Source organism: Mus caroli, unplaced genomic scaffold (assembly GCF_978045245.1).
Source record: "Mus caroli unplaced genomic scaffold, Mus_caroli_1 scaffold_16, whole genome shotgun sequence".
Lineage (NCBI taxonomy): Eukaryota > Metazoa > Chordata > Mammalia > Rodentia > Muridae > Mus > Mus caroli.
In genome coordinates, this window is record NW_028227271.1 from 76,002,419 (window position 1) to 76,028,349 (window position 25,931).

The window sequence follows — 25,931 nt, forward strand, 5'->3', positions numbered from 1 at the left end:
TATTACCTGTCGCATCGCAGTTAAGAATCCCTGCGGGTTAAAGAAACCTGTCATCCAAAAGCAGTGGGGTCTGCCATTGGAAACCCAGGAGGTGAACTGGCAGTTTCTTTCTAGAAGTTCAGTAAACCAGAAGCCCAGGGTACTAGAAACCCATGATGCCTGAAACACATAACATTAAAACAATCCTTCAATAGAGGTTTGATTCCCTGTAAACTGTGTTCACTTGGAAAAAAAATCAAACAAGCAACAACTTCATTGTTACAATGCAACTGTCCTTCCCATCCATCTTGAATTTCCACTGAGCTCTGAGGAATAAACTTTTCAAGTTATTCTTTCTCCTTCGCATTAATGATGCGAAGATAAGTTAAGGATGCAAATTCACAGAGCTGTGAAAGATGACACTATGGCCACCCTCCACCTGTGGATATATTCACCACCAATTCTGAAGAATTCAAAAACATCTGTGGAATACAATTTAACAGACTTCCATCATGATCAGGCTCCAGTTTCAATAGATGGTATATAAGACACGTTTTTATTTGTATAAGTGAACTCATGGCATCATCTAGATAGGTAAACACTTTAAAATGCACTCTGTGTGCAATGCATCACAGAAGCCATTCTCTGTTTATCTTAACGAGGTAAACAACAGTTGTTCCCTTGAGTGTGTGTCTCATTAAGGCACAGAAAGGGAGGTCTTGCTTCCTTTACCACCCGCAATTCATTTGTGCCCGCCACTTCTAACTTTCTCCCCGAATTCACTTGAGTCATTTCCTTTATGACAACGGGCATGGATGTCATTAAGGCGGCAGGAGCAGCACCGTGGGGAAGAATCTGCAAATCATAGGTTATAACATTTCACCATAATTGCAACATTTTCTGTAGGAATGAATGTTGTAATCAACCTGGGTAGGTATCCCACTTGAATTTCAAATATCATTACAATTAATTTGCCTATATTTCAAGAGTCTCTGCAATTCCGCAGACTGATAGTAACATTAATAGAAGAAAAACTGCATAAAATGATCATAATTTAAGAATTAGGTAGCTCATTCTATCCTACCTTTATAGGTGTGTTAGGTTAAAAAAAGGGGGGAGGGGGCTAAAATCACATTTGGTCTCAGAGTAAAGGGAATATTATAGGAGAGGCTGCTGCCTGCAAAGACTTGGTCAGCTCTAGAGCTTCTCTGGGGCTGGCAGGGCTGAGTGAGAAAGCTTAGAGGGAACAAATATGCAAGGCCAGTCACTTGGAAGGTTCAACACCTGTTGGGAGTGAGAAAGGGAAATTCAAGAGGGAAATGCTCCAGGCTTTGCACAGAATTTGTGAAAGCTGAGAAAGAAGGAAAGGGGCTCCGGTCAATGCTGATTCCATGTTCCTAGGTCATGTGACAGAAGAGATGCACAGTGACATGGTCAAATAATATGGAGAACACCTAAGAAATCCTAGTTACCACCAATTGGTTAAGATCTGGGGAAAGATATATGAGGCTCAACATGGATAAGCCTTGTGAATGGGAGGGGTGTGTGTGTGTGTGTGTGTGTGTGTGTGTGTGTGTGTGTGTTTGTACAGGCATGCCTATACCCATGTATGCACTTTCAGAAACCCAAGAAGGAAACTAGGGTGTCTTGGTCTATGACTCTCTGCTCTCCAACTTCCTCCCCAACAGGCTCCCTTGCTGAACTGGGAGCATCCTGATGTCTCTCAGGATCTGCCTGGCTACATACCCTAGTGTTGAGGTTACAGGCATATGAAGCCATGGACAATTTTTAACATGAGTGCTGGAGGTTTGAACTCAGGTCCTCATGATTGTTTAGCAAGCATGGAGATGGTAGTGGCATTATGCTGTGATGGTGCTGGTGGGAGAACGAGCGGTCATCAGTGATGGTCCAGTCTTGATAGTAATAGCCACAAGCACTTACATGGTACTGACCACACGCCACAAAACCTTGTAAGCTCTTTGAATCTCTCCATTTAATTCTCACAGAACTGCTAGAAATGACATACAGTCATTTCCAGATTACACATATTAAAGGAAATTGACATACAACAAGCCAACAAACTTATACCAGGCTAGAAATGATCTAAATACAGATATTCTAGCCCAGAATCCACATTCACAGATGTATATATTTTTATAGTCATTTACCAATAGCATCCGCATCCATAAGAATGATTCATTTAGCATAATACTCTTTCAACTCATGATCATCTCAGTCTTAAGCAGCTTCCAGAGCATACCTCTTTATTCCACTACTTACATGGTCATGCTCCATATACAGTCACCATCAAACACTGTCTTGGTAGAAATATGCTTTCTATACTCCTGAAATTTCTTTATTGCCTAAGAGCTTCTTTCACATAACTCTCCTGATACTGCTCCATCCTTAGTCTCATACCTAGGTTATCAAACAGCTCATGTGCTTCTTATGCTTTCTGGACTCCCAAGAGGTTAGATTGGGTCCATGGCTTAAAATACTGATTCAAGGACTGTGAGAGGAAGACATGGGGCCTGACCAGATCATCTACACCTAGTCTTCCTTGCCCAACTCATCTGCTCTCTGCTATGATAGATTCAGAGTCCATATGTCCCAGGGAGTGCAGCATTCAAAAGGCAGTCTCCATTAGGTTCTCACGGGGTAATTTGGTGGAGCACAGGGCCCAGTCAAACTCTAAGACCAAAGTGGGCAACTGCCAATATAGCAGCATCTCCTAAAATATCTGAAAATTTGTTTTAGTGTGTCATATATGGGCAGCATCTTTTAGGAGCATCAGTGCCCTTTCAGAAAATATACAGATTCTTATTAGGGAGCCTAGCTCTTTCTGTCTCATTAGGACTAAACTATCTGTAGGAAACACAGTTTGCTCAGTAGGTTTTAGAGGAGAAGTTGCAGACTGCAATGCAGTTTGTAGATCAACCTGTCTAATCTTAGGTTCTATTCTAAGAAACTCTCTTGCCAGCAAATATCATGCATCTTCTTGAACAGTGGCCTTTTCAGCAAATGTTCTACAATCTTGCTACTCTGCATTGACCTCCTTTGTGAAAGCAGGTAGAAAAGAAAAAAGCTAAATATTTAATCTCCAAAATCTGATCTATACTCTCCTCAAAACTCTCTTTTCCATATTCTATTCTCTAACCATAACGTGCCATTTAAAGAATCTGTGCAATTTGAGGTGATGATGCTCACCCCTAGAGTTATGGACGATCTAGCAAAAACCTCAGTACCACCCATGAGAAACCCTATTTCAAGTTCATGGTCAGAGGAGTCCAATAGACCCCCAAAACAACATAAGCTATGCCTTTGCATTTGGGTGTCTCCCAGAATTCAAACACAAGGCTTTATGGCTGAAGACATAAAGTACTTTTGATGCAGGACTTGAAGTAATGGATCAGAACCTGATCTGGAAGCTTTGGTTCTGGGGACTCACTCCTGTACAAACTGCCAAGGGCAAGGTAACATTCAGGAGTCCTACTCAGATGTAAGACCTATGTACAACAACAATGACTGAACTGACATTTCTAGGCCTATCCATATTGTGGGTAACCAACAGCTGCCTAGTTGAACTTAAGGCCTGATCAACAGGAAGAAAATCATTTATGATACTACAAAGTCAGCAAGCTTACCTGGAGAGGACAGATACCTGTAAAGAAAACCTAGTTATGTCACAATATAAATTTCTAAAACAATATAACTGCACTGTAAATACCTACTCTTATACCCAGGGATGGGCTTATCCCTCTAAAAGAAGTTTGTTCTTTGCAGGAAAAAAAAAAGACCATTACAGAAAGCCATAGCTGATCAAAATGCAGAAGACAGAAAGCCATGGGATGCTCATTCCCATTTAGTACATCCACAACACAATTCCTGCATCTAAGGCTCTGAGAGCATCAGAGAAGATTGGAGTAGAAAGACTGGAAGAGACAAGAGGATCAGGAAGCCTGCCGTAAGGTTGTGCCTTCTAGCTATGACAGGGAAGCTGTATCATCAAGCCTCAACACTATGGCAGCCTAAACAAGACCTGCACAATTTCATCAATAGTTCAACATGCATGAAGAGATTGCATGTGGCTCCACTCCTGGATAAAGAGCTATAAGTGATTAACAACTGCTGAGAGAAAGAGAGTAAGTCCTTACAAGAGATGAGCCCCTGATTTGGTTATGTAATACCTAGTGATCAATCCCGGAAACATATATATTAGGCAACACTGCCAGACCCAGCAGATTGGATTGTTATAGTTATTCATTCATATGTATATGTGATACCAGTGGCTAAAGAAGAGGTAAATCAGGGAACAGGATATGTATGCATGGGAAGAGCAGAAGGGAAGAATATAAACGAGCATGATGTAATTATATTTTAATTAATTTTTAAAATAATAAATAAGGGAAGAGATGGATCAGTGATTAATAGCACTTGCTGCTCTTACAAAGAATTCAATTTCTAGTACCCACATTTGGTGGCTTACAACTGCCTGTAACTCCAGATAAAAGGGATCTAATGCCCTGCTGTGACTCTGTGGGCACTTGTATGTATGTGAACCACATATTTACACTTCAGCACACATATCCAAAAAAGCTAAATGATTTTAAAAGGAATTTTGAAGACAGGAGACTCACCACTAAACATCACTAAGTGTAAGAACCATGAAACCCTTTGGACAGTTCTAGCCACTCACAAAGTAAGAGAGGAAGGTACTGACCTTTCTCCACCGAGCAGGGATTCTGGCATCAAACATGCAATCCAGAGCATCTCTTAGATTTTCACTCATGATAATGGTCCCATCAACAGCTAGTTTCAGCTCAGTCAGGGTGCTACGGACAAGGCTGAGTACCCTCTGCATCCTGTCAATCTCCTGCCTGAGGAAAATGTTCATGGGCTGGAATGGTCCCATCTTCTGCAATCTCTCCTTCACCTTCCATGGAGACATTCAAAGTACACAACAGGAATTAGATTGCTACTATGATAGTTTAGGATTGTGTCTGGGGCGTCTAAATAAGCCCTGCTTTTTACAATGCCATAAATAATATGGTTTTAGTTTTTTTAATATGCAAAGTAAAAAAGATGATATAAGAAAACAAGTATCTTGTATAAGACCAGCCCAATTTTTTTAGAGCATGCGTGAAAGAACAGGGAGCCATTAATTCAAAGAAGCATACAAAATGTATATAGCTACAAGCACTTTATCAAATGAACTTACTGAGAATTATTTATTCCCTGCCAATATGACACATATGTAAGCATATGCAGGGAGCATACATATAGATACAAACACTCTGCTGGTTGTATCAGATAACTAGGCATCCATTTTTAATGCACTCTGCTTTCCTCCATCAGCACATATACCTATTCATTGTTTTCTATTTTGCAGGTATTTATTGAGAAACTTCTGTATAGCAGATAGTGTGTTAGGCTGGACTATTTTATGCTGGAGTGGTTCTAACAAATTCTGCAAAAAAAAAAAAAGTCTTCAAAATCTAGTTACCATGTTCTGTTACATAATTATTCCATTTTAGATATTTTAATTGCTTCATAAATATTTTAACCTCTAGTAGATGCAATGACCTCTCTTCCAATACTGTAATGAAAAGGCCTTATGAAAGCTGATAACAGTATTGATTTTCTCAAAGCAAGTGATCAGAGATTCTTCCAAGGAAATTATTCTCTTGACAAGGAGCCCTTGAGCTCAGTATCAGTAGACAAAATTGTCTGCTTGGTAGGAACAACAGGATGTGGAAGCCATTTGTGTGCTGTTAGGAGCTGTGTCATGAGTTTCTTAGACCATATGGAAAATAAGTCACAGCTTTATCAAAGATTTATAAACCATATCACAGTAAATTTTCTCAAAACATGCATTAAATGCTAAAACATTAACTTTTGTAATGCTTAGAAGCGATTTGTATACTAAAAGGATCAATGTTCAAAGTTAGTTAAATGAAAAGCCAGCAGAGTAGTGACTTTGGAAAATGCAGCCTCTGAGATTGACAGAGGAGCAGGCCAGCCATCGACCTAAGTGGTCAGAGAGTTGTTTTATGGGTTTTGTTTTGCCCGTGTTTGTTTGCTTTCTTAATTTTTTAAAAATTTTTATTGGGGGTGATTACAAGGGTAAAGAGCAGATATGGAAAGACTAGGAAATGAGTCGTGTGGGGGGTGCATGATGTGAAATTCCCAAAGAGTTGATAAAAAAAATTCATGTATAAAATTGTAGCCTCCATGCAGTTAAGAAGGCCTGCATTGTAAGCTGTGCACTAAGTCACACACACGCACGCACGCATGCACGGACACATGCATACTCAAACATACACATACAAACATATACACATGATAACTGGTCCTTCACTCTGACAATACAGTGCTTTCATCTAAACCATGACATTATCAAGTACCTCAAAAAAGGCTCTATAATCCAGTTAGACAAATACCAGTTAGTAATAAGCAGAGATTCAAGTCAGTTTCTCCATGGCTTTTCTTTGGTGGCTTGCCTGGGATCTCCTTTGGTTCTCACATTTTGTCCTACTTCCTTACCCCTCAATCCCCCATAGACAGCCAAGACTGAAATGTGGATATTGTGGACTCACTTCAAAAGGACTATAATCTTCTGGAAGCTTCTCTAGCATATCATCAGCCAGGCGGGCCACCACAGCCTCCCGTGTCTCGTCCCCTCCACCGGAGCTGTCCTTGGGCTGGATGCCCAGGATAGTGTCCAGCACATCCTTGGCCAGCTTGCTCTGGTAAGTAATGTCAGCATTGGGGTGGAGCCCAAACACCTCTGGGCTGTCATAGGCAGGCAAGCTCTGAACAACAACAACATATATATATAAACAATGTCTTAAACATACATTGCTAGCATGTACATCAATTAAACTATGGAGTAAGAAAAATAAAAATTTTTTAACTAAGATAACCATTCAACTTATATCTCACTTGTGACTGGCTATGAACCCCAAAACCCTAATAACTTATCCACATACCCAAAAGGAAAACTTGTAACATGAAGAAACCCAAAACAGACTGAAGCAAACTTTTAAGTGAGGACCCCACTTTCTGATATGACATGTGAGATAGGAAGGGAATTTTTAGACTAGTCTAATTAAAATCATTTAAAATGAAATTTGTATAATGAATGGCTATTGTGTTGCTACAAGGAGCAGAAAATGAGAGTTTTTCGGATACGTAGATCAAATAACACCGAGGACAGAAACTGTTCTGTCCTGGGGAAAAAAATAGAGACAGAGAAAAGGGAAATATTCAAAACATAAGCGGGAAATAGAGTGATGGAGACTGAGACATAGCTGGAGCAGAACAATCAAGCAGGGAGTTTCTGCAGCCACTGGGAAAGAGAAGATGTACGTTACAAACTGAAAGATATTTCCAGGTGTGAATCTCACCCTTAACTTTATTATCCTATAACTAGTCTCCTTCGGTTCCTCTGACTTATGTTATTCCTTTCACAAACCTTCTTATGAGCAACCCCAGTCTCATTGTGCAATGAGGTTTATATTTAGAGACACAGGTATAGGTATCCTTACATTTATAATGTGTCTGACACTTCTCTGTCCGTTGCTAGTGATTTAAAGACACACACTACAGGAAGGCAAATCTTATTTGTTGATTTGAATTAATAAAAGCACAGTGGTGGTAATATATGATAAACTCATTACATTTATATATCAAAGCCCATGAATATGCTGATAAATGCATCCCTTTGGGGTGCTAGGCTTTAGTTTGCACAGAAATAAATCTGAAACAGAGACCAAAGCAACTGTTAAATCATGATCTAATACATTCAAGGTACTGAGATGGGATGCAGATACCTTCAACATTAGATATTCTTCCCTTACATATTCCTGACTGGCCTATCAAAATATACATTACTCCATGTTAGAGCAGCACTCCTCAGGCAGAGACAATTTTTCCACCAAGGGTCACTTGGCAACACCTAGAGACACTTACTGACGAAGTGGATCTGCAAGCATTTAGTAGACAAAGGCCACAGGACATGCAAGACATCCTACAATGCACAAGAAAGAGTAACCTGGCTGCAAATGCCAATGCTACTGGAGTTAGGAAATTCTGTCTTAAACAGGGCAGGTTCAAGGATGCTGTACTATACACAGCCTTAGGCCTGGATTAAGGGTAAGTGTCAAGGATTAACCACCTGGGTTAAATGTAGAATAGATTGAGTCCAGAATCTTCCCTTGCTTTACATGTGTAATAAGTGAAGTCTCATAAGCAGAGAACCCCACATGACTTATGCAAAATCCCCTCCCAACATCTGCCCAATCTGTCATCTCACCAAAGAAAACGCACCCCCAAGCTATTAAAGCATATGGAATATGCAAAAGAAGTTCACACAGGTCTTATTCTCAGAGCAAAGCTAAGCATTATAATCAAGAGGTTATAAAAATATAAGCAGAAGCCTTTGTTTATTCCATCATTATAATTAATTATAAAACCAGTAGGACCAGGCAATGGTGGAGCACGCCTTTTAATACCAAAACTTAGGAGACAGAGGCAGGCAGATTTCTGAGTTCGAGGCCAGCCTGGTCTACAGAATGAGTTCCAGGAGAGCCAGAATTACATAGAGAAACCCTGTCTCAAAAAAAACTCAAAGTAAATAGATAGATAGATAGATAGATAGATAGATAGATAGATAGATAGATAGATGATAGATAGATAGATAGATAGATAGATAGATAGATAGATAGATAGATAGATAGATAGATAGATAGATAGAACCAGTAGGAACTGTGTAAATAAATTGTGTAAAGGTCAAAGAGCTGCAAAGATTTGTTCTAGAGTTAAGATACTGAAGCAAGCAAACCTGAATGTACTGAAGATAGCCATCCACTGTACTGCATTTTGGAATGTTGTATCCTTGGTAAAAGGTGAAATCTGGTCCAAACATGTTTTCACTGAACCAAACCTTTGCAAATGTGTTCAGCAACCTCTTATCATAGTCATCAGTGACTCTGCCTCCATACTGAATCTCTCCTATCATGTAGCGGACAGTGGTCCAGGATACACCCTGGGAGCACAGAAAAACCATGCATCATTGTGTGTTCACCATCAATGCCTGCTATACAGTCATTCCTCTTCAATAATTTCAAGATACAGTGCAAAAAAAAAAAAAATAATCAAGGAAGCCGAAGGAAAGGCTTCCTCCAAGGTCACGTTCGTTACTTCAAGAAGGTTCTTGTGAACAATCCGTGTGTTCACACTTCAGTGTTTTAAAAGTTTACTTTTAATCATTTGTTTCCCTTTTTAAATAATGTCTGTGCATATGTCTTGGTTGCAGGATATACATGTATGAGTGCAGGCATTGGAGGAGACCAGGAAAGGATATATTCTTCCGGAGCTGGAGTTTACCTTTTGAAAATACTTAGACAGAGAAAAAAATCAAAGATCATCTAAACTCTTGATTTTTAGAGTTTTCTTCTCCTTCACCCCAAACCCCATCCCTGCCACTGGTCCTTTGAACTGTGTGAAGTAAATTGATAATAAGTATACTTCCTTTTAAATTCCTAAAATCAAGAAGCAATCGTGACCCAAGTGGACATGCCGTAAAAAAAGACCCTACAAACTTATCACACCCTCATATTGATTTGCCCCCATTGTGTGACGCTGGCCACATCTGTGTTCAGTACACATCATGGTGTGAAGTAGTGGGTAGAACAATACCTTCTTGACATCCATATCATCCAGGTGGTTCTGAATGAACTGCACCGTGGCATTGAAGTCGGCTTGGTTAAATTCGTAGGGGATATTCCACCCTAGGGGACCAAACTTGCGCCGCTCCTGGACAGTAGAGTGTAGGAAGGCCACTGCGTATAACATGGGCTTCCACTGGGCTCCCACACTCACATCCAGTAGGTCCTGGCTCACACCTGTCATGGTCAGAGAAGAACATAGTCATCTCGTAGGCACTTTCATTTGTTATTCCCTTTGTAAGAAACAAGTCATAGTTATCTTGCACAACACAACTGTTCTTCCATGTATGTGGTAATTATCACTTGAATGTGGGCTGTCTAAAAATCATTTATCTTAGAAGCATCTCATAAAAGCCTAGGTCATGGGAAAGGCTTGATAACATAAGACAAGTTCTTACCAATACACCAGGACAGTGCAAAGACAAAATAGAGATAAAAGGAAAATGACTATAAAGTGAATGCTATTAGTATCATTATGAATTAATATAAACTATACTAATACCTGAGATATATACTAGGAGCACACACTTAATTTAAAATTAGTTAAAATAATGTATGCAAAAGTTTGTTTCAATTTAAGTACATACCCCAAATAATTATTAAACATTATTACATTATATTATGCACAGCGACTTCTATTGCTATTATCTTTCAAGATTCATTATCCCATTATCTTATAGATTGGCAAGATTTGACTCTTAGTAGCAACTCCCTTAAGCAGATCTGTAGTTTTTAATTGGAATATAATCATATTGTTATTATCATTGTTGCTGCTATTATTATTGAACATTTCCCACCAATTTTATCCCCCCAGATAGCTTTTATTGACACTACTATGTAACTCATGATTCTTCTGCCTGAGCCGGCCACACGGTTCACATTCCAGCATTGTCTGATTCTTAAACTTATCTGATGCTGTGACATGGACCAGGCCACACTTTTAACTCAGACCTTCCTTTAGGAAAAGGCTGTACCACTACATTAATGCATGTGTGGAGTAGAGACCACAAACAAGGAAGCTGTCAACATATGATGTTAAAACAGAAAGGTCAGTGTCTGGCACAGGCACAGTAGTACAATATTGAAAAATTACAGAAAAATTGACTTAATTCATGTCATTTGGCTCTCTATCAGGTAAAGGAAGAATACTATTTGCTAAATCTGCTTTTATAGTTTCTTTTTTTTAAAGATTTATTTACTTATTTATTTTATGTATATGAGTGCACTGTAGCTGTCTTCAGACACACCAGAAGAGAGCATCAGAGAGCACAGATAGCTGTGAGCCACCATGTCATTGCTAGGAATTGAACTCAGGACCTTTAGAAGAGCAGTCAGTGCTCTTAACCGCTGAGCCATCTCCCTAGCCCGTATAGTTTCTTTAAGAAAACAGTATATGTGTACTCAGAAGCATCCCCCAGCTCACCACCATATGTCCTTCTCAGTCCTGCCCGGAGGCCCTGAGGTGGCTCATTGGCAAACTTGATGGACATCTGAAGGAGAGTGATGGGGAACTGCTTGTGAACCTCGGTGGTGATCCACAGACGGAAAGTATCATGCACAGTCTCCGTTTCTGTAATTACATCCATTAGCTCATCCAGGAAGTCAAGTCCCAGGTGGCAGTTCTGTAGAAGTACCCATCCTCCCTAAGAAATACCAGCAATGGGGGAAAGTTAGGCTACTTTCCTTTACCTGGAGATTTCAGTACAATGTTTTTTAAAAATGAAATCATTGAATTTTAAAACAGAAGCATAGTGACCACTTTAAATTAATCTAGGCCAACTCTAAGAGTTCAATAATCCTTCTTTGAGATCCACAATGTGTTAGTAAGTATTGTTGCATACATTTGTCTCAAAGCACACTGCCATGCCAGTAGACATAACGATTCTTTAGAATGGCCTGGCAATACCCAAGGTCAAAAACAGAGAGAGGTAATACAGCTTACAAGTAAAACTAAGCTCAGCAGTTTAAGGTATGAGCCAAAGATCAAGACAGTGATGCAGTATTGACAGTTGTTCACTCCCTTCTAGATTCTCAGAATAATGGTAACCAGATATATACCCTCTAGAATATGACAGAAACTTCTACTTGAATCTAATTACTTTCAAAACAAGAACCTTAAAATGGTAACTTAATTTTTGTTATTCTATAAGTGTTAAGGGGATTCTTTACATAGAGCAATCCAGTCAAATTTGGGGATTATGAAATAATTCCCAATTATATAATCTATGAGATTTAAATAAAATCATCGACAGCATCCATGACACAATCTCTAGGTATATTTTGGATCTAGACATTCAGCCTTACATTTGCCATGGTCTGGTGCAACAGCTTCCTCGCATGGACTTCCTGGCCCTGGCCCATGGACACATAGCGTGTTTCTATTTTTAGTCTCTTTCCCAAAGCAATGATGGAATCTGTGGGATCGGAGCCCATGGACAGGAGGCAGATGAGTGGTGTCCGTGGGTCAGATTCCTCCCATGTCTTTTCCAAGTCCAGGATAACTCCCTCTGCATAGTTTTCTCCCATGGAGTCCATGATGTACTTGCGAGCCTGCCAAAAGTAGTACAAAATCAGCAAAGGCTCCTTCATGTATTGCAATAAAGTTTGGCTTCTGCAGATTCGCTCAAGGATATCCATCTTAACTGTCACAGAAACAGGACAGAGGCTTCTTTTTCTGGTGTTTGTCTGTTCTTTAATTATATTTCAATGCTATACTCACAGATGCTGTGTTACTTGCTAAGCAAAATCATATAGTTAGAATGTCAGGATCTGGGCTGAATGACCCTTAGTCCCATTTTAACATACTACGGTTTCCTTATCTGCACAAAAGTTTTGGAAACTTTATTATGTAGGATGTTATTCCCTAATTGCACATAGTTCAATAGTATAATGCTTGAAATATAAGGAGTATTTATAAAATAGATAATCTTTAAAGAACTGTTTATTATGCTTATGAGATAGTGAATTAATTAATTTGTTAATTCATTTTTAAAAGATTTACTTGATAATCTGTTCATAATTTCCATCATCCCTTTCCATGGTTGGGAGGGTGTGTGTGTTTCTGTCTTTCTGCTATTAATCTTGTTTGAAATTTTAATGAAATCCTTGCTCATAAGACCAATATTTAACTTCATTTACTCCATAAGAAATGCCTGGTATTCTTTTTATAAAAAGTCAAAGAGTAATTTTTTCAAATACCAAATAGTGTGCAACCCTTAATCCCTATCCTCTCCCTCACAATAACTAGGTTGCTCCTCTCAAAATAAATACTATCCTCCCATTCCATCGTCTTCTCACAACTCAAGTTTGTAACATCCACATGTTCCCACAGGGCAATTCCCCAGATCAGTCTTTCTCACATAACAAGACGAACCCAACTGTTAGCACATTAACTTAACCTCCCTAAGAGGCACTGATGAGCCTGCTCAATCCCAGAGGACTGCACAGGGAGCGTGCCTTGCTCTGAGGCTTCAGAGAGACCTAAGCTGTGAAGATAACACGTATGAATGGTGACCAGCTTCCCAGGGTAAGCTCAGAGACCTGGGCTGCAAAGTCATTCTGAGAATGAAGTCCAAGGTGTTAATGATGAGAGGGGAGTTATGGAAACTATACTCAGGATACTTTCAGATCAAAGATGGCCTAATAAGCCTACCAGCTCCTAGGCGCAGGTCATGACAAGGGAGCCTGGTGGCCTTTGAAGACATCTGGCATCTTCGTAAGAGCAGAGATGAGTGCCAGCTGAGACAGTACAGCTGAATATCCAGAATGTTCTACTTTGTGATTTTTCCTTCTGGATAACTTTATCCCTCACACGAGAAACTGATATATGGTGTGAAATATATCATCTTCTGCACATGGGAAACAGACAATAGGTTCACATTCCCCAAACTCACAGATGATCATTGAGAAAGCATTGGACCACTGGACTATGAATTCTCTCCCCCAGCATCTCAGTTCCCACCCTGTCCTATTACAAAACATAATGCCCAGCTTACCACCAATGCAAGGTTTAAAACATGATGATTTGGTATAATGCACAGTATTCTTGCCTTGAAAACTATCACTAAATGATGTTGGGAAGACAGAGCTTGCCCAGCTTTTTAGGGGGCTGTGAAGTTTCTTGTCAAGAGCCCTGCTTTGTAGGCTAGACCAGTAGTGATAAAATGACCAGTCAGGACTTGTGCCTGACGGTCCTAGAAATGATCACCCATTCAGACATTCCTCCCATTGCAGATTTTAGTAGTTGAGAGATGTTCTGAAGATATGACGTGCCATCCAGTTCAGTTTGAGATATAATATGCCATAATGTCTATCACAATGTGTTCTAAATGGGCAAGATCCAGTGTGAGAGTCTCTAACTTTATTCTAAATGCCCACATCTTTTTCTGCATCTTTCTGCCAAGTATTTTAAAAGTTTGCTTATCATGCCCAGTGATATCATCAAAAATATATTCTATGTATACACTTGGGGACAGTAAAGAGCTGTAGTCAGGAAGTAATTCAAAGGCTGGGCATTCCACAGTTGCAGTTGCTGCCCAACCACAGGGACCTGCCACCACTGCAGCTCCTTATAGTGTGCTTCACATATACTCAATGCTCAAATGTTTTCTATTTTAAGCTAATGGGGTACTCAATACCCCCAAAACATCCACACAAATCCACATGGACCTAATACACTGCCATACAAGCCAATACAATACAGTCGGGGTCAAATGGCAAATCACTGAAGCTTTTTGGGTATATGGTCTCTGTTGCAATTATTTAACCCATCTGTTGTACCACAAAAGCACCTTGATATAATACATAAACAAAAAAGACATGACTTTGTTCCAGTAACTTCACAGCCTGATTTGAATGATCCACAATGTGCACATGTAATAAAATCCTATAAATGTATACAATCATTTGATAATTAAGATGGAATAAAAATTTAAAGCATCACACTGTGATTTGATTGGTGCATAATTTTTACATCATGAAATATCTTATTATTATTTTCTGGCATTAATAATATGTAAGTTATGCTTAGTTCACAAGCTATCTGGAGACACATTGATCAATTTTGTTCAGGAGGCCCAGACATCATTTTATAACTCCTTGATAAAGAAAGCTATTTTACTTAGAATGGAAATCATGATGGATTTTTTTAAATAAAATTCTTGTTCCTAGGAAAGAGATATATTCTTGGGATCACAGTCACAGTTTCTGATTGGTTTCAAATTCAGAGGCTGCAGTTCATTGTGTGTTGTAATCCTCGAAAACAAAACTATATGTCTGAGGAAGAACAAATATCTTTACCTCCATGGCTTCAGTTTAACATACAAGTCATCACATTGGACAAACAGGCATAACTGAGTCTCCCTGTGCCCATAAATCCCCATCTTACAAAAAAATATAAAACTTGGTTTGCCACCTTTTTCTTTGCCTAAGGATATGTGTCAGATGGCCCCTACAGAGCAGTGACAGAATGACCCTGCCTTTGGGACTTATACTTCACCTCAGAATTAGACATAGAATGACCAAGTAATAGTGAATAAACCACATCCCTGAGAGGATTGCAACAACAAAACCAATTAATATCTCAGAAATACACCAGAGCACACATCCTAACAAAGGAACATTTAAGCAAAGTGCAGAAGCAAAAGAAAGTCATTCGTGCAGTGAACACATGTGCAGGAATTTTTCAGCAAACAAGAATAAGTTGTCTCATGTGCATGGAGGACATTCAGTATAATTTGTGTAAGCGATGATTCGGTGTGGGCAAGCCTGGCTCCCGCACAGCCTGCCAACCCATAAAACCTTAACACCTCATTGGCACAAGTAAATATCCAGGCTACATTTTTCATAGGTGACTCCATCCAAGTCCAAAGAACATTTTGTTCCATCTGGTCTCAATTTAAAAGGCTCAAGTTTGGAATGAGGGCCGGGGAATGAACTCAGAAGCTACCTCATATGGACTGACCTTCCTTTGTGGTATGTTTTTTTAGACATTACTGTGTATATAGCAATAGAAACCTTCTAACAGTGTGGAATTCTTGTAGCCAACCCACCTGACATCCCCTGCTGTGGAGCATCACAGCAGACAAAATGAAGAGCATCATTTGTAACCTTATACTGCTGATAGGGGATGGGGACCAACTGTATCCACTTTGTAGAGCTTATCTAGCAATAAATTTTAAAAGGACTTGTACAGATACAAGTTCCAGAGGGTATAACACATTTCCAGAGGACCATCTAGATTTTATTTAGGAACTGAGTGTTCCTAAACATGGACCATGGGAATTCACTGGAGGACTTGGAAAGTTGATAATGGAATGTCCTCGCCATTTATTTTTTTAAAGTATGCATCAGAGTTGGCGAGAAGATACAAAAGTGTGAATAGCAAAGAAACCACACTGGTGGCCAACCTGAGGAGTGCAAAGCCTTACAAAGATGGAGACATTACAGAACCAACTTAGGCTTTCAGTTTAACTTTGACACTAAATGGTTTCTGGGGGAAAAGAGAAGGGAGGTAACCAGCTATACCTGTACCTCTTCTCCCATACTGCCTTTTAAAAGGCAACTATTCAACCATTCATTAAGCCAGAGTGAAAATAATAAAGTTGAAAGGGGAAAGTGTCACAGGGTGATCTCAGTGCCTTTCGCGGCCAAACTTGTTTTCCTTTTCTTAATAAGTCTTTGGATCTAGCTGTTCTTATGATCCGTGGTACCTGAGTCGAGTTGGGGGTAGTTACCTTGTTCATTCTGTAACACTCCCTATAGGCACTAAGGTGAATACAGAGTCCTGCAGGTTTTACTCCATGATTGCTTTATGACAGCCATTAAGAAGTCTACCTGTGCTGAATTCTAAAGATTTAACTGTGGAAACAAGACCTGTGCCTTTTTAGTGGGTGAATGCCTGTGGTGTAAGACCAGGATATAAATAGTCTTGGAGAAGATGAAGCTTTGGGGAGAAGGATTCACATTTCAGCCATGTGCAGAATTCAGTTTTAGGGCAGCCTGATTCCTCTCACCTAGAGCTGTGGCGTTATCTAGGGATGAGCCGTGTCTGTCCTGCTAGATGGCTCTCTCGCTGCTCCCATGGTTTTTCTTTCCTACACAAAAGCTGATTTACAGCTAGGAAAGTAGAGCAGCTATATATTTTCTGGGTTATTATAAAATGATACATGAGAATAATACATTACGTTTATGTTATTCATACATGCCAAGCTCAGAATCATGATTTTTCTCATTTGCTTTTGTTTTACCACCAGGACCAAAGGGGTTTAATAAATCACTTAGAGAAGTGTGCACCTCAGTACTTCATTTGCTGTTTGCATCTCCATTTATCACATTTGTCTCACTAGAAAATTGCTTAGAAGCCCACAAGGAAATTCTGGTTGATAATCACATTCAAAATACTTCTTTAAGTTTCAAGGAAAATTCTCCTTCAGAACCTTCTCTGTTGTTACATCCTTTACCTGGGCAATGGTTCTGTCGGGACACCAGGACCTAATCAGAAGGAGGCGTCTGAAGCAGTCGAGAGATTTATCGTAGGCATTTGGAAGAGGCTCCTCTTCTGGGTTTTCCTTATCAAACCAAACTCTCCACATCTTTTCATTCCCTGATATCTGAAAACACCATGGGTTGAGAAGCCTGTCACTTCACACAAAAGTCTTTCAGGGGTTTTTCATGGGCATTCTCGATCAAACTTTCTAGGCATGTGTAAGCTATATACTCTCTCTATTTTTAAGCTTTATATCCTGGGAACAAAATGTCTGACTACATAAGATCACAGACCACTTATTCCCAAATCAGTCTAGGTCTAGGTGAGCACCAGTCTACAGCAAGCTGCCAAGGGAGGAAGCATCCTGAAATACTTGATTCCACCTCTGCCATTACAGTAATAAATTTACAAGGAAAGAAAAATCAATGGAGCCTCATTTTCATTATCTCGAGGAAATCTTATTTGCTCCATAAAATCCTCTTATAACCAGTCCTCACTCATTCATGTTTCCTCATTTCCTAGGACCACTTTTGACACAAAGGAAGATACTTAATACATATTTGTTATTGCATAAACAGGTTTGGGATCAATATTCTATCGATCTAAAGTAATCTGAGATACTACATTTAATATCGTCATCACACAGATGATCAGAGACCTACTCCTTGCAGGCAATTGGCAAAGCACATGGAGCATCACCCTCTGGAATCTAGATACCAATAGGACACCAGCCTTACAGAGGCAAGAACATCAAAAGCTTCAAACAAACAAATAACATCTATAAATTAACAGAATCTTTTATCTTCTGATAATCCACATAACGAAAGCCTCAAGGCTTACTAGTTTAACCAAAGAAAGAATTTCTTGGGTTTTACATTTAGAAATTTTCATATAAGAATAAAAATTTAATTTGTTTCATGATGTATAAATATCCTGTTGTGCAATGGGGCAGGATTTCTGACATGACACACTCTCTAAAAGGTAGCAATGTCTGACCAGAATGATCAAGGATTGATACCTGGGTATGTTCTTATAGAGTACTAGAGCACATTAATAACTCCAAAAATGAGTTATTTTACCAGAAAATTTGATTATATCAAAATTACTGGTTAGTAATAACAAACAACACCAGTTATGAGCCAAGGTATAAAATACACCAGAATTTAAGTATTGGGTGAGCATGAATGGTATATGTTAAAAACCCATCTCAAGACCGTTCCTGGTCAGAACAAACAGCCATATCCCCTTTACCCTGCCCCTGGGGGAAAACATTCTGTTAATTTTACTTCTCTAAGGCCAGCATATATTGAAAAATCTCCTTACAGCCTTGTCCTACACTCAACTGCTATGATTCCAGTACATACATAGATCATGGGCAACTAAAAGATTTAAAGAACAGTGGAATCTATAGATGAAGACACAAATGTCAGCATGAGTTCCACACCTGGATAAATAACTAGAATGAAACTGGGAGTAACACCAGAGGAAGAAGAAAGAGAGACAAAGGCCAAGAAAGGAAATTTAGTAATAAAGGATGTGTACACTTCTATTTCCTCTCTAAAGGGAACACACATGTATAACTATGAACACACGTAGTTATTCTATCTAACTATCAGTCTTCCTGTGAATAGACCTTCCTGTATATAGGCACGCACATAGACCTTAAATTGATGATAGTGACATTTAGGCTGAAACAATTCCGATTAAACTTCCTGACACACTTCTTCCTGAGGAACTGGCCTTCAATGGGAGCTGTTGCTCTCACATTGTGGATAAGCTGCAGGAAGGCCAAACATCAGAGGTGAACAATACCTTCTAAGACTGATGGTTTGCAAAGCATCTCTCTCCCACAAACACTGTAATGATGGGTCTGAAAGCTGCTCACCATGACAGTAGCTTACGTAGACTCAAAGAGCATGTTACCTGATCGAGGATGTCTGAAAACTGTTTAAGTTTGCTAAGTTCCACCAAATTCAGCCAAGTCATGTCTAGGATCCATTTTGATGGTTTAGGAGGGCAGGCTTTTAGATCCAATGAGGCACCACCTATAAAAAAAAATATGAAGTTACTACCTTTTTTTTCATTAGTATAAAATAACTCATTAAATTTTTTTTCTATTTGAAGTGGCTTAATTTCAATGACTTTACTGCCTTGACATTTATTAAATTCAGAGATATAAATCATAGTGAGAAATATGCTTCAAACCTAAGTAAGTGAAAAGATGATTGTAGAAAAATGTCAAATACCAGCATTATAGCTTTGGAAACAAGTTAGTGCTGGATTCTCACCTAATTAACATCCTGGCCAACATCCAGGACTAGCTATCTTATCTACCTGGAACTCTCCTTCCACATTTTAAAATGTAACAATGTAGCCTAAGTGTACTGCTCTAAGTATATAATTCAGGTAAATCTGAAGACATGACAGGTCACAGAACAGCTCTTCTCAGTACTAAGAATGGCCTTATACTGGTATATATTTAAATATATAGTTTGTCTACAGATTCATACTAGATATATTTGAAGGATTCTCTTCTAAAAACAAATTATATCAATTTTGTCCATATCCTAGGGGCTCTGTCACATTGGATAATCTAACTACAACAAAAATTTCCATTTGGTACTAACTCCTATCTTTTGGGGAATAAATGATATGTAAGCATACACAATGTTTAGCAGCAAACAATTAATGACACCTGCTACCACCTCAAGAAATATCAGCAGGTAAAAATCATATTTTATGCCAAAGAAAACATTGGGGAATTTTCCAAATAATAAAATGTTGTCCAATAAAGACATCCATTAAAGCATTTTAAGAAAATGTTCATTAAGGGAAATTCAACCCGTTTGGCCACCTTAACATGTAGGGATAATCTCTTGTACACTGTGAGGAAGCATCACCTGTCAATACAAAGCTGATGGCCTATGACCAGAAGGCAGGAAATAGAAGGTGTGGGTTCTGGTAGTGAGACAAGAACTCTGGGAAGTGAGGAGCTAGAGATTCACCCTGGACTCTGAGGAAATTAGTCACATGACACTGAGGAGAGGTAACTAGTCTTGTGGCAGACAGAGAACAGTTTAAATGGGTTATACAAGTTATGAGCTTGTCAAGAAGCAAGCAAAAGCTTGTGACCTAGGCATTTATTTATAAATAAATAAGCCTGCAAGTCATTATTTGGAAATTGGGGCATGTGTGGAAAAGCCCAAGGTTACATTAAAATTCTTTGTTTTACAGAGCAGGGTAAAAACAATAATGCTTGAGATATTTATTGAGCCATATTCCACTTAATCTAGACACTCTGTACTATTAAATTGTATCCCTTTGCCAAATCGATCTTAGTTCATCTATAATAAGGTAAATGGGGCCTTGAAGCTATTTGAATGGAAATATTAGCTCATAAAGTGAAAACAGCTTGTTGTAATGCCAGAGAGAAGCTAAAGACCTAATGATAATAGCAATAAATGCCTCACCAATTTCCATGACAACTGCCCATTTTCCAGCAAAATGGGAAAAATAAGGTATTCGCCACTGAGTTAACAAAATTCTACTCTTGGAAATGAATGAGTGAGCTTTGCAGGTTGAAGCACTGTTCAATGTTTAGTAGAGGGCAACTACTCTGTGACTACCTTGCCTGCTCCAAAAATGTACAACTAAGCACAAATAATGATTGTATGTTGAGAGAAAAATTATTTTAATAACATGATCGCAGATTAAATATATTCTTTAATAAACCCCTGAGAAAGGAAAAAGTTCAAAATAAATCCTGAGATGATCCAGGATTATGTTTTTTGTCTTCATTCCTTGAAACTTTCGCCTTAGAGGAAAATGTAAATTTCAATTTTTGTTCTAATACTTTCTTTGTAAATGAAAGATGTTCATAATTAAAATGTACCAGTTATTCCATTCTACCATAAAATTCAACAGTTAAGAAAAAATTTAGAACATCACAAAAGCTAAATCATCTTAGAGATGAATAAAAACCAGTAGTGGAAGAGTGTTACATTTTGTCCCAGGCTATTTGTGCTGCTATAATAGACTAACTTTGCTGGATCAAAGTCTCCTCGGAATTCATAGAAATTAGTTTGTCACACCTCTTGATTTGTGGAACTCTAAGATGAAGACATCAGTAGAGAAAGTGTCTGGGAAGGGTCCACCAGTTCCTGGTTGGAAGAGCTCTTTATTCTTTATTTATACCTTAACCTTAAGTTTTGTCTCTTACCTACTGCAAAAGAAACTTCTATGATGAACAGAGAGAGTATAATGGTGGCTATAAATGTATTTAAGGTACAATTTACTTCTATGTCCATCCATTGGCAATTGATGGCTGGTAGAAGAGAGGGAGTTCTCTTAATTTGAATGTATTCTGTAATAGAATACCCACATACCACTACATGGTCCTACACTCACATAGCACTAAGTGGACCCAGTGGATTTAAAAATGGTAGTTGAAGCTGGGAGGTTAAACTGATCAGGGCTTATATGGGAGAAGCTGGAGGGGGAATATAGACTTGATATTGAAAAAAAGCGTATTCGTGTGTGATATAATGTTCTGTGCTGGCTAATTTTGTGTCAATTCAGAAAACCCATCTATAAAATCAGGCTGTGAAGCAAGACGGTAGTGCATTTTCTTAACTGGTGATTGATGTGGGAGGTCTCAGTTAATTTTGAGTGGGGTCATTCCCAGTCTGGTAGTCCTAGGTTCTCTAAGGAAGGATGAGAACGCCATAGGAAGCAAGCCAGTAAGCAGCATTCAACCATAGCCTCTACATAAGCTCCTGCCTACAGGTTCCTGCCTGTAAACCTTCCTTTGATTCTGAACAGTGATATGGCAGTATAAGCCAAATAAACCCTTCATTTTCTCAATTTCACTTCTACTTTCTTAACATACCTGTGTACATGATTTTATATATTTATATAAATGTCTGTGATTGACAAAGAAGGTAAAAATGTGGTATTTGTCTGAATCTGACTTCTTTCATTAAATATGATCTCTAGTTGAATCAATTTTCTTTCAACCAACATAATTTTATTTTAATTTATTAAGGAAAAACCCCATTGTGAGTAGTGTGTGTGTGTGTGTGTGTGTGTGTGTGTGTGTGTGTGTGTGTGTGTGTGTGTGTGCGCGCGCGCGCGCGCGCGCGCGCGCACACGCACACAGTGAGCTCACTTGTGATAGTCTTCATTTGTTAAAGGACTCCTAGATTAGTTATAATGAATAGAGCTACAATTTAAAAGTTTAAATATTTGGCCTGCTGCACTGAGCAGCCTGCCATCCCAGGGGGGACCTCCTTCTTCTGCTGCTTCTCCTCCACCCCCATCAGACTCCTGAATCATACAGACAGGAGCTTGTTGTCTTCTGAGGGGCTTCACCCAGCAGCTGACTCAGACAGATATAGACACCCATAGCCAAACAATGTATGGAGCTTGGAGATTCTTACAGAAGAATAGGAGGTAGGATTGTGGGTCCCAAAGAGGGATAGGAACTCCATGGGAAGACCAACAGAGTCAACTAACTGGACCCTTGGGGCTCTCAGAGTCTGAACCACCAACTAAAGAACATGCACAGGCATCCCCATTTCTATGTACAATATATGCATACCATTTAATGAATATTTGACTACAGGTCTGTGTCTTCTGGCTTTCTATTCAACTGTATATACTAGTGACCCAAAGGTCTACCTGTGTTCAATGGTTCAATAAATATAAATAAATCACCTCACCCTCCAGGCTTCTGAGACCCTGCCAAATTTGCTTTGTCTCTATCACACTCCCTTCATCCCTTATGTTGCCTAGCTCCCTAAAAATTCCTTCTGTAATTGTTTCATTGCTATTTCAAATCTTGAATCGGATGCCAGTCACTATGATCTACTCAACTAGAGAATGGATTATATACATAATTTAAAGCTTTACACTATTGGGGGAGGGGGAAAGGGATAGGGGATTTTTCGGAGGAGAAACTAGGAAAGGGGATAACATTTGAAATGTAAATAAAGAAAATATCTAATAAAAGAAAACCTTTACTCTATTGTTATAGCTCATTTACCATACCCATTCATGCCCTCCCTCATAACTAGTATTAATTGCCAACTTGTCAGGATGTGGAATCATGTAATAGACCTATAGACACATCCATGTTGGGGAGATATTTAGCCTCTGTCATGGTTTGTATATCCTTGGACCAGGGAGTGGCACCATTTGGAGGTGTGGCCTTGTTGGAATAGGTGTGACCTGGTTGGAATAGGTGTGTCACTGTGGGTGTCAGCTTAAGACCCTCATCCTTGTTGCCTGGGAAGTCAATCTTCCACTAGCAGCCTTTGGATGAAGATGTAGAACTCCCAGCTCCTCCTGCATCATGCCTGCCTGGATGCTGCCGTGCTCCCACCTTGATGATAATGGACTGAACCTCTGAACCTGTAAGCCAGCCCCAATTATATGTTGTTTTTTATAAGACTTGTCTTGATCATGGTGTCTGTTCACAGCAGTAAAACCCTAACTAAGACAGCCTCTGAACATGCTTTTGAAAGACTATGTTGCTTAGGTTAAGAGAGGAGGGCAGACAGACACTAAAAGTGGGGGTGAGGCACTATTTCCCAGGTGTGGGTCCTGGATGGTATAAAAAAAGAGCAAGTGACTGAGCACAAGCATCCTGTGCCCCCTGCTTTCTGGCTGTGGACATGATATGACTGGCTCGCTCAACTTCTTACAGCCCTAATATCCAACCATGATGGACTGCATCTCAAATTGAATGCCAAATGAGCCCTTTCTCCCTTGAGATTTATTTTGTGGGCTGGAAGGGTAAGGGTGGGATCAGGGAATTCTATCATAGCACAAGAAAAGTACAACACTCTTCCCCTTCCCCAACACTTTTCTAAAGTGCTTGCTAACTTCCCACATAGGACATATTTTATTTGTTTCCTTACTTTTTCTGTAGCACACACACATACACACACACACACACACACACAACTCAGGCATTTTGCAAGTGATTTGGTTTGATAAAATGTCTGCTCCAAGCCCTGAGACACACTACATTTCCAACAAATAGTCAATGTTTAGTAAGTGATCAAGTGAAATGTCTCATGTAAGTAAATAAAAACTGAAATATGAAGAAACTATTACAACTTAGAAATTTAAAAAAAAATCCACGATGAGCATTCACAACATCTGCGATGTACGCAGCACTTTCTACTGACCTTTAATGAGAGTGAGAAACTCCTCATGTTTGACTAGGTTCCTCTGGATGTCAATCTTTAGGGTGAGTAACAAAGTGAACAGGAATTTATGCTCTTCATATAGGCCTCGGGCAGCATACTTGAAAACCTCATAGGTCATGTGCTCAATGATATTAGCAATCCTCTTGCTTGTAATTGGGCTCTTGACAGACCTGAGGAAGAGACCATTTAAGACACGTTTATCCCGCTGCCCTTTTCACTTGTCTATAAAAACAGCATCTCTGGTGGAGAATAAGTAACTCTGGAGGACTAATTTTTACTTTAACACATGAAGAGAGCGCTCCTAAATCTAAACTAACAAGAATTCTCTCAACATGAAGCAACATAACAAAATTCCTCACTGCTGTCTAAATCAATTTTACCTACAGGCCTTTATTATTCACAACAATGTCTTGGAAATTTTCCCATTTAGTGGAACACATGAAGCCAAAGGAATCAAATCAATGGATGAATGGCCAGCTTAGACTCCTCTGGGCATATGATGACACGTCTGAATGATTTGTTAACATGCTGATAACTACACTAATCTCAGACTTAAGAAAGGAAAATACTCATACTGATAAGCAAAAGGGAAATTCTAATATCGTCCTCATTCACAGATAAAGAATCCAGCTCAACTTCCCAGGGACAGATGTACCTGGCTAAGGAAAGGTCAAACAAGCCCAGAAACTGACGGAGCGAAGTCTGATACATCTCATTAACCAAGCGCATCTCTGTGATCAGGAAGTAGAGGATGCTGCCCCGTGTAGCAACTGAAAGAAAAAGAGCAGGGAGGGAGGTAGGACAAGAATCAAAAATAAATGAGCTGTGCGAACACATTTCCCCAATTTATTACTCAAAACAACCTCTTTTTGGCTCATCAGTAACTGCCTGCTAACAATGGGATCTAGAGCAATGCTTATTATTTAATTTTCATTTATAAGTTTTTCATAGTTTACCAAATGAAAGGGTACTAATGAAACCAAGAAAGTTCTCATTTGAGAATCACCACACTCCTTTAATAAGTAGAGGTTTTCTGTGTTTTATCGTGATGGACAGAAGGGGAGTTTTAAAGGTTGTTCATTTAACACTCAGCAAAGGATGCAGTTGGTCACACAGAACTTCCTCTGAAGCTCATAGAGAACAAGCCTCAAGCTTTCATAAGACATAACAAAGATGATGACTCTGATTGTCTGTAACACCATGGTATGGTTTCAGCTCTTTTTCCAGGAAATTTGCTAAAGGATAGTCAATTGATTATTTATTTGACCCATCTTGGTTAACCAATGAACACCTGTTTATTAAATGGCCAGCTAAAGATGAATACCAGAAAACCAACTTCCGGATAAACACAACACATTGCTGCTACTTGATATGGAGCCAAGGCAAAGTCCATAATACTCATGTCTCAGGATTTACTATTTTATAGCAATATTTTAACTTTTCATTTTGAAATAAATTCCTGAGCATCTTAAAGCATTTCCCAACCACCACAGATAGTACCAAAAGTATATACCATCACATAAT

General features: G+C 39.1%; 1 protein-coding gene across 3 annotated transcripts in view; it reads right to left on the minus strand.

Moving 5' to 3' along the window:
- Positions 1-25,931, minus strand: part of Dnah5 (dynein axonemal heavy chain 5) — a 255,115-nt gene that overhangs the window by 14,216 nt on the left and 214,968 nt on the right. For 2 of the 3 annotated variants that reach the window (XM_021183130.2, XM_085831338.1), the window contains 11 exons: positions 25,063-25,177; positions 24,387-24,577; positions 19,117-19,238; positions 17,168-17,317; positions 12,012-12,257; positions 11,131-11,350; positions 9,679-9,884; positions 8,822-9,025; positions 6,576-6,791; positions 4,700-4,912; positions 7-159 (listed from right to left, as the gene is read on the minus strand). In XM_021183130.2, coding sequence (XP_021038789.1) covers positions 7-159; positions 4,700-4,912; positions 6,576-6,791; positions 8,822-9,025; positions 9,679-9,884; positions 11,131-11,350; positions 12,012-12,257; positions 17,168-17,317; positions 19,117-19,238; positions 24,387-24,577; positions 25,063-25,177 — 2,036 coding nt within the window. The remainder of the gene's footprint in view (positions 1-6; positions 160-4,699; positions 4,913-6,575; positions 6,792-8,821; positions 9,026-9,678; positions 9,885-11,130; positions 11,351-12,011; positions 12,258-17,167; positions 17,318-19,116; positions 19,239-24,386; positions 24,578-25,062; positions 25,178-25,931) is intronic. The other variant, XM_085831340.1, reaches the window with a different exon arrangement.